The sequence below is a fragment of the Psammomys obesus genome, unplaced genomic scaffold (genome assembly GCF_907164565.1).
Source record: "Psammomys obesus unplaced genomic scaffold, mPsaObe1.curated_primary_1811, whole genome shotgun sequence".
NCBI lineage: Eukaryota > Metazoa > Chordata > Mammalia > Rodentia > Muridae > Psammomys > Psammomys obesus.
In genome coordinates this window covers 17,899,053-17,908,771 of record NW_026596079.1, presented here as the reverse complement: position 1 = coordinate 17,908,771, position 9,719 = coordinate 17,899,053, and the positions used below count along the sequence as shown (strand labels likewise).

General features: G+C 44.4%; 1 protein-coding gene across 1 annotated transcript; it reads left to right on the top strand.

Annotated features, from left to right (window-relative positions):
• The first annotated feature begins 63 nt into the window (after positions 1 to 63).
• Positions 64 to 6,593, top strand: Ndufb9 (NADH:ubiquinone oxidoreductase subunit B9). The gene is made up of 4 exons (XM_055626744.1): positions 64 to 217; positions 2,810 to 3,002; positions 3,894 to 4,007; positions 6,375 to 6,593. The coding sequence occupies exons 1-4, from the start codon at positions 117 to 119 to the stop codon at positions 6,504 to 6,506; spliced, it is 540 nt and encodes a 179-aa protein (XP_055482719.1). The 5' UTR covers positions 64 to 116; the 3' UTR covers positions 6,507 to 6,593.
• Positions 6,594 to 9,719: the final 3,126 nt, after the last annotated feature.

The following is a 9,719-nucleotide window of genomic DNA, read 5'->3' as shown; positions in this document are numbered from 1 at the left end:
CAGGCAGAAACGGAAGTGGCCTAAAGCACGCTCATTCTTCCGGCTCCTCCTCGCGACCGCCCCCTTCCGGGTTCCCAGTAGCCTCAGCGGCGGCCGCTGAAGGTGAGCCGGCCGCTATGGCGTTTTGCGCTCCTCCGGCCTTCCTGACCCACCAGCAGAAGGTGTTGCGGCTATATAAACGCGCGCTACGCCACCTCGAGTCATGGTGTATCCACAGGTGGGGAAAGGGTACCTGGGGCTCGGGGATGAAGGCCGAGAGGACCTGTAGGCCAGGCTGCTCAAGGACTTGGGGACACAGGGAAGGAAGCCCGCCCTTGAACCTAGGTTCTCATGTAGCACTAGCTGCTGCTTGATCTGGCAGAGACGGCTGTGTGTGGCGGGACCAGAACCCAGCGCAGAGGGTTGCATGAAGAAAAGAAAAAGTACCTAGCACTTGCATTGTCATCCGTTCAACGCTAACGTTTTCGTGACTTTGTCGTCCTTAATATTAAGGGTAATACGTACCTGATATTTGGTTTGCAGAGTAGCTCAGAAATTAGTGGTTATTTTAGCCTTATTTTACAGATGAGCAGGCTGAGTTGACTTGTCTAAGATTGCTCAGCTTCTATGAGGCCAAATCAGGATTAAAATTTAGGTTTTTTACGCAAAGTCATCAGTCTCCACCCTTTCCATCAGCGTTCCTCTATTTAGCTTTGCCCGATCGACCCGTCTCATTACTGTCATGTCTTCTTGGCCTTCTACATAATTTATTCCTTTAACCGCGAGAGTTAAGGGTCTCATATGGTGGCATATATTGAAGACAGAGATATCTTCTCCATTACATAATGACTTTGAGGCCAACCTGTGCCACCATCATTGTGCTATGTAAGATCCTTTTTACAAATAAACAACATGGAGACTTTCATGACCTAAAAGAAATGCAAGATGCGGTAAAAACCCAAGATGTGTCACTGCCAGACCTCCACACTCTTATACTAAAGCCCAGCCCTACATGAAGGACTTCCAAGAAAGTGATGGAAAACTAGGTACCCTGGAAGACCTTCAGAGGGTAATCCTGAATCCTGGGATGCAAGTTTGTCATTATACGTCTTTGTTATGGAAGCAGGTACAATTGATAGCTTCTTTCCTAAGTGTTTCTTACTTGTTTGAGAGAATTTGCAATTGAGTTTTTATTCTGGATGGCAAATAAGTAACAGTTAATCCTCTTTTGAGCTGCAGTTCCCATGGATTAGTGGGGAAAGTGACAGGTAAACTCACAGGTAACAGAACTATTAGTTTTACAAAAGAAGTGAAGCTTGTAATACACCTGGAAATACTAGGGTTCATAATCATGGAGGGAAGATCAAACCAGCAACTGTGACAGCTCTGGCCCAACACATTTAATCTGACATCCCTTCTCCGTCCTTGCCTGAATCATTTCCTCTTTAAAAGAAACAAACAAACAAAAACTATGAATGTGCCTATCACCTGTGTGAAAGGCAGGACAACTTCAAGCATCAGTGCTAGCCTTTTGCCTCTTGCCGTTGGGTGTGCCAGGCTGTCTGACCTAGACACCTTCAGAAGTCTGTCACTTCCTCTCATCTTGAGGAGGGGCACTGGGGCTATTGATGTGTGCTCCCGTGTCCAACTTTACTAGGGTTTTGGGACTCCAAAACCAGGTCCTAATGTGTGCATGGTACTTTACCTACTGTGGAGCCCTCGTTTGTATTCTAGGCTGTTTTCTGGTTCCATCCTAAGGTTCTGTAGAACTGTGTATCCTCTGGATGTCCTCCATGTTGGCATTTGAGTTAGCTGTATTCTCAGTTGTTTGTAAGATCATCTGCTATTCACTAAACTGAGTTTATCCAGATTCTTTAAAAGAAAGTTATTTTTCCACTTCATATTGATTATCAAGTTCCCTGTTCCAGCTAATGACATTACTAGCGATTCAGCAGTCTTAGACTTGTTGTCAAGGATTTTCCTGGTTTCCCTTCTGCCGGTAACACACATCCTCGTGCACCATCCCTTATTGGACACTGCTTTTTGTAAATTCTTTTCCAGTGCAGGCCTGTTATATCATTGAGCACATGAACTGTGCCAACCACTTTGTGAAGTGTCCTTCTCTATTTTAGCTTATGGAATATATATGTTTACGTTAAGTAACTTAGCCCCGACTCTACAGCTAGTTTAGCAGTAGTCTAGAGAGGTTCATTACATGGCTTGGTGGTCTAGATGGGTATTTTGTTTTGTTTTCTCGTTTTCTGTGTGTTCCCTGCTTTAGGCCCTTGCCATCTGTGGCCTGAACTGTTGTCAAAGCCTCCTGATGTCTGTTCACTGTTTATTCAATACCAGCCTGTTACTTACCTAAGGTTTGTGAGCAGGTATGAGAATCGGCATTTAAGGACCACTGACATGACTTGAGCAGAATTCTCTCCACTGGCTCATCCCCGCCTTCTCAGTCATCTGTGTACCTCTAGGATTTGAGGCAGCATCTCACAAAAGGGGGGAGCACCTGCAGTAGTTGTCAATGAATACGTATTGAATGAACCTGCAAAAAGCTGTCACCTTTCTGTCAAAATCCTCAATGCTTGGAGGAGAAAGGAAAATGGATAGGCTGGAGTCAGTACACTGTCTGTTGCTGAGGAGAGGAAAGTGGCTAGCCTGTATACACAGTGTCCGATGCTGCTGTTGGAGGGCTGCAGAGGGAGCACTCGCGGGGACCTGTAGTTGGGGAGGCGCCAGAAAGTTGCACATCTGGGGTGCATGGGTGGGAGTGCTGTCCACTCGAGCAGATAACTCTTCTGATACCCACCATTATTTCTGATTTAAGGGACAAATACCGGTACTTTGCTTGTCTGATGAGGGCCCGGTTTGAAGAACATAAGAATGAGAAGGATATGGTAAAGGCGACACAGCTGCTGAGGGAGGCAGAAGAAGAATTCTGGGACAATCAGCATCCTCAGCCGTATATCTTCCCTGATTCTCCCGGGGGCACCTCCTATGAGAGATATGAGTGCTACAAGGTAGGTGAGGGAACATGGCAGCTGCTTTTCAGGAGGCCAACTTTGTCCCCGTCCCAGACCTCCGCTTCCATACCACATGCCATTTGAGTAGTTGCTCAAACAGCTGAAATAGTCTTTCTCTCTTTTCATAAATTCAGCTCTAAGGTTTTGCAGTGTACTTTTGGCAAAGCACAGTGATATTTGGAACATAGCTCCTTTGCGGAACTTTTTAAAGTTGGTCAATTTGGATTGATGCTGAGCATCACTGAGGTACTCAAATAATGTCTCTGTAACTCTTGGTGTTTAGGAAATGCAAGCCAGAGGGGTGATGCCAGCTCTGTTGGACTAACTTTAATGTTTCGGCCACATGTCCCTTTACTTTAAGGCGTTCTCTCTTACCTCTGGTTACTGCTTGCCCTCTGCTGTTCATTGCTTAGAGTGAGAAACAGTCTGATAAGTTTTCCGCACAGACATGCGCACGTATGTACATGTATGTGTGATCTATGTGTTGGTGTTGGTGGGTGTACTTGTGGAGGCCAGCCATCAACTTCAGGTGTCTTCCTCAGTTGCTCATCAGTTTATTTTTTGAGAAAGGTCTCACTGAACCCAGAGCCCATTGTTTTGGCCAGGCTGGGTGGCCAGTGAGCGAGCGCCAGGGATCCTTCTAGAAGTCGTTTGTCACCTGCCCATCACTGGGATTACAGGTGCTTATCAGCATGCCTGCTTTTCCATGGGTGCTGGGACTCTGAACTCAGGTTCTCATGGTTGAGTCTGAAGCACTTTACCAACTGAGCCAGCTCCCCAACTGATAATGAAAGCCCTTAGAGTTTGTCTTCTGTCTCCTGAGCAGGCTCTGTCCCTGGACTTGTAAAGGTAGCCTGTCGAATAACACATAATTTTCTCTCTTGGCAGGTTCCAGAGTGGTGCTTAGATTTCTGGCACCCTTCTGAGAAGGCAGTGTACCCTGATTACTTTGCCAAGCGAGAGCAGTGGAAGAAACTGAGGATGGAGAGCTGGGATCGGGAGGTGTGTCTCTTGACAGTGCACTGTAGCAGTTTGCTTGGTCAGCATGTGGATGGACCTTGCCTCTGTGTGCCGAGTGTCCACACTCCAGCCATGGCTGTCACTCTCGCCTCTTAGCTAGATTTGTAGTTTCTCACTGTGTTCAGTCTCACACTGGCATCTTCCAGAGAAGTTGTCCCTACTATGTTTTGAGCTTCTCTGATCTCTGGTTTCTTTTCCCACCTCTCACTTCACCTATTCTTCCTGTTCTATCAAACTCCTTACCCTTTCTCCACCCGAGAGCCCTAGGCAGTTTTCATTCAATTCAGGTTGTTCAGAGTTAGGTGTTAGCAGCTCTTGCCATAATGTGAATGATATGTGGAGAAGACGGAGTTAAGTTTAGGGTTAGTGTAGTGTTTAGTGAACAGGTTGTATGGCCCATAGTAGAGTGATAACAGTAGCTGTGTGGGAGGAAGTGAGCATTCAGGATGTCCTCTGGAGGGATGGTTGTTGGTTGTGGGGGATGGGTGAGGGACAAGGAGAAACCGGTGGTTTCCAGGGTCTGAGCTTTACTGTCTGGATTTAGTGGTGTTGTTGAGGTGGGGAAGACTGGTGGAAGGACGGGGGAGGTCCCCTGTGTCAGGGATAATCAAACATTCAAAAGAGTGCTGTTTGAGAATCTGCCATCTGTGAAGTATAGATTCCACTTGGCAACTTTGGGTGTAGGAATCTGGTCTAGAAATAGAAATTTATGACTTTTCAGTTGTGTTTAAAACTTTAGTAACAAACAAGATCATTGAGAGGATAATAGAAAAGATTCTTCCTCCATAATTTTGTAGATACACATACACAAATGCATTCAGGTTAAAGGGTTTGAAGACACTTTTGAGAACAGCCGAGGGAAGTGGGTGTGGAGGGCATGAGCACTTGGAAGAGCTGTGTTAGACGTTGAGGGTGAGCTTGTTGGGAAAAGGCTTGCCAAGTGATAAAAGGTGTCCCATGTGACACTGGGTAATTGATGTGTTGGGACATTGGTTTGTTCCAGTATTCCCTTCTTAGCTATGCTGAAGGTCAGGTTCAGTTTGCCCATTGAGCTGTTTCTCCAGCTAAGTAAGAGAATCACAGGGGCCAGTTGGTGGTAGGCACGCCTTTGTCCTCAGCACTTGGGAGGCAAAGGCAGGAGGATCTCTGGTAGTTCAAGGCCAGCCTGGTCTACAGAGTGAGTTCCAGGACAGCCAGGGCTACACAGAGACACCCTGACTTAAAAAACAAGACAGAACAAAACAAAAAAGAGAATTACAGGAGACTTAAGATGGTTCAAAAGGGAAGGATGGTCATGACAGGGTCTAAGCTGGATTTAAAAGGGAAGTTGAGACAGACGCTGATGTTAAGAACTCCAACTGTGGGAGGACCTGTCAGTTAGTTTCTTCAGAGTCTCAGGGCATTTATGTAGATGGGTAGGCAGGCAACAGTAGTTAGCTAGGTATAGCTAATAGGTATCTCAGTCCACCATCTTGAAGTTGTACTGGTTCTGGGAGATAAAGTCCAGGATGTTGGTATTAGAAGTCCTTGGCCAAGGTAGAGTAGATGGCCTCTGTGGCCAAGGGGCGCCATGTTTTATAAGAAGTGGTGCAACATATATGTTTTCACATTTGCAGCAGGCTTGGTCTGCTAATGCCCACTGAGGACCTCTCCCGAATTCCTCCCTTCTCTACTTGCCTCCACTTTCTGGACGGTGGTCAGTGCTGTGTGTTGATGAGCTTTTATACTTTTAGGCCCTTTCTCGTTAAAGTGATCTTGAGAAGCCTAGAGCAGAAGTTGTTGGGCAACATCAGCAGGATGGAGCTTACTTCTCACGTGACTTCAACCTGGATCTTTGTCCTGCCTGCTCTCTAGGACTGTGTTAATTGGCATCTCTAACACACCTGAGCTGGGCTTCTTAGTTTCCAGAGAGCACTTAGATAAGTCAGTATTTTCCTGGGGCCCAGAGGAAGAGCACGACAAGAGGGATTAGGAAGACATCTGTGGCTGTGCCTAAGACGTAAGAGGGAAAGAACACTCAGCTTTGCCATGCAAGAAGTAAGCACTTGCCCCGCTCGCCTGTGATGACAGTACCAGCAAGGGTAAAGCAAGAAAACTGAGGAGTTAGATGCCAGCCTGGTCTAGTCGCAGGCTAGCAGACTCAGCCCCATAAAAGACACTGACTTCAAAAGGCAAAGGCTCTTCAAGGAGTTGTTCTGACTTGTAGACTCAGGCATGGAAATAGTCCAGGTTTCTCTGACGCCGAGACTCGTGGTGGAAGGAGGCACCTCACAGGCTGTCATTTGACCATGACAGGTGGGTCTTACAGTTAGATCCCTGTGGTAATTACTCCTTCCTTGTCCCTTCTAGGTTAAACAGCTGCAGGAGGAAACACCACAGGATGGTATTATGACTGAAGCTTTGCCTCCTGCCAGAAAGGAAGGCGACTTGCCACCACTGTGGTGGCATATTGTGACCAGACCTCGGGATCGGCCAGTGTAGGTGCAGGCCCCTCACTGTTTGTGCTTACAAGTGAGAGAAGTTACAGAACACGTTCACACTTGCCCTAATAAAGATAACTGAACATGGTCGGCTGTGACTGAAGTCTTCTTCCAAGGATCACTGTGGCACCAAATGTTTGCCTGTATTGTGGTTTGGTTTTTACTGTGTATGCCATGTTTTTATTTAAAAAAATTACATGCAGAATTATATTAATAGCACATGTGCTCCGAAAGGAAAAACTTTAGAGGAATAAATGGGAGATTGTTAGGGCCAGGTTGGCTTTTTATCTTTGTATGTGCATTTGAGCACACATGTGCAGGGCAGAGAACCATTCAGGTGGTGCTGTTCACCTCCCATCTTTGAGATGAGGTCTCTTAGGCATTGTTGTACCTAGCACTATCTCTGTAGCCCAAGACCTAGTTGAGGCTTAAAATGAAGGCCTACCTAGTAAAGGGAAGGAATAAACAGAAGAATGAAAACTTTAAAAGAAAAGAAAGAAAGAAAAAAGCCAAAAGATTTAAGTGGTTTCTCAGTGAACTTTATGTTTGCTAGGATTACGGCTTGTACTACCGCCCCCTAGCTACCTTCTTCATTTTCTAAAGGTTTTACTAATGGGATTTTAGTCTGAAAAAAGCAGCTTTCCACAAGCAGCATAGAGGCATGGCGTTCAGGACATAGCAGAGGTGGAACGCAGGTCTGATGGTTGGGCCTTCAGGGTCTAATGTGGGATGCCAAACTTGTGACACTTGGGATACAGAAGAGCAGATTGTTTGCAGACCTTTTCAAGTATTCAGCTTACTTTTTACAAAGGTAAAGCAGAGGAGGCTAGCAGTCATCCCGATTTATCCCAGGGCCTACACGCGTGAAGAACTGCTGCCCAGACTGCCCAGTGACCTCCATTGCAAACACTATGGCACGCCAGCGCATACCTGTTATCTCAGCACTCAGGAAACAGTGCAGGTGCATCTGAGTTCAAGGCTGCACTAGCCTGCAAGTCTAATAACTGCAACAGGCATGACTTGGTGAACGTTTTCTAAGCTCCTTTGGAGGCTCTGTCCATGTTCTAACATTTGACCTAAGACCTCAAGCAATCCGAATGAGACCTGAGGACTTTTTCTTAGTGGCTCTTTATTTATAAGGTAGGCAGAAGCAACTGTTACAATGTAGAAGGGAGACACATTACACACGGTTATCTATACAAGTTTAGAACAAAAACACAGGGAGAGGTCAACTCTCAATACAAACTAGCAACTAAACCACAATAATTTACCTTTAGAAAGGGTTCGTTTTCAGCTGTGACACTGCTTTTACAATATGCAAAAACACAAACAGAACTACTCAAGGTGTTTGTCACATTCTTTCTACATTGAATTTGGCAACAGTTTATATTAACTTTATTCGGATTATACTAACGTTTAAAAACTAAACAAATGAAAAGCTGTACCAACGTACAGTTACATCCATTCCTTTCAAAGGTTTAAAATACCACTTGTATCTATTAGAATGACCTTGCAGCGATTTCTGCATTTGCAAAAACCATCTCAAGCATCATATGCACAATGCATCAGCTACTTTGAGTCATCAAGATTGGTGGGCTAAACCACAGGCACTACTGTTTGCTTATAGTCTGTAAAAGGAGCTTGTTTTTCAAAGAAAAGAGCTTAAGTCATTTCTAATAATCATGCCTTTGCCTTAAAGCCATAACATAAAATGTCCTTTGAACAATCACAGCAGTGTTAAGTGTTAATATATAGAACAATGACTAGAGGAACGTTACTCTCACATCCAATGTGGTTATGTATTAAAGTATAAGACTATGTCATCGGAGGCTAGAGCCAACAGAGATCCACAGAGCGCACAGGACCCACCAAGCTTCTTGTCCTACAAAGTCAAGTGTGTCCTGTCAGCTCCTGTGCTGCTGAGGGCACCTTTCTAACATGTGGACTCTTGAAATCTACATATTTCTCTGTTGACTTTAGAGATGGGCATTGTAACAAATTTAACTTCCACTTAAAAGAATAGACAAATCCATTAAAAAAAAAAAAAAAAAAAAAGACATTGCCCGAATAGAAATCAGACTCCCAATGACAGTAAATAAATCTTTGCTCGCTTTGGTGTTTACAAGCCAATCAACTGCCCTTCTGTAAGGAAGGGAAGAAAAACAAGCCCCCAGATTGGTAAGCACATTGGCAAAATTGCTAGACTCCAAGCTGGTCACCTTTGATAAATCTGTTTGAGTTTTTTTTTTTTTTTTTTTCTTCAAAATATCTGGGCTTTTCAATGTACCCAGCCTGCTGGGCACAGTTAAGTAAAAGGCATTTTCTATATCTAAGAATTCCCTGCTATCATTTTTTAAAATGTTTTCTCGTTTTCTGAATTGCCTTACCCCTTTGGATGTATTTGGATTCAGTGGAAGTGAGTGTAAGAGACAAGAAAGTAAATAGGAGACTATGTCTACCCATGGCAGCAGCATGCGCAGGACTGGATGTGGGTGCTGTGCGGCCAAGAGGAATGCTGGGAGAAAGGAAGTCCTTAAAAACCCTACAGAAACAAACACTGCAATCTAGTATGGCTTATTCAGATGCGTTAACCATGAAGCTACTGGAAATTCAACCTACGAGGCTACTCTTAAATGTAACAGGATTGGCTATGTTGACAGTGTGCCCCTCCCACAGCCCTCCCCCCAATCCCAACACAGTCCACCATGTCCAAGTTTATTTCTCTGCATATTGCTCAATTGTTACTCCTGCGTTTCTCTCCAGAACACAGTATATGTGAATGAGGGTTTTACAACCCTTATCCGTTGTGTTTGTCCATTAAAAAGAACTTGAATTTGCTTCTAAACTAGACGACTACAGTGCATCTACAAAAGCATGAGGGAGGAAAAAGAACAACTAAGTAAGTAATCCTTTTGTGAAATTACTCTGAGGTTTCCCCGACCCACCCACCCCCTCCCAGTTATGCATTTAAAATTTTACAAAGACTTGTAAAAAAGTTAAATGGAATTTGGCACCTTCAGAAAAATCAAAAGGGAAACTAAGATTAAAATATGCAGAAAGAAACTGTCAAATATTTACAAATTAAAAGATCAGGATTATGTCAATTACATATGTTGCTTTTAATTCTTATCTAAAGATGTTGAATATTTTGCAAAGAGCAGAATTCCGAATTGCCTACAAAAATCTTTTGCTTGATTATAGACTGGAATGGATC

Coding starts and splice junctions, on each gene's coding strand:
- Ndufb9 (XM_055626744.1), top strand. CDS start 117: ATGGCGTTTTGCGCTCCTCCGGCCTTCCTGACCCACCAGCAGAAGGTG. Junction 218..2,809: donor GAGTCATGGTGTATCCACAG/GTGGGGAAAGGG, acceptor TTCTGATTTAAG/GGACAAATACCGGTACTTTG. Junction 4,008..6,374: donor TGGAGAGCTGGGATCGGGAG/GTGTGTCTCTTG, acceptor TGTCCCTTCTAG/GTTAAACAGCTGCAGGAGGA.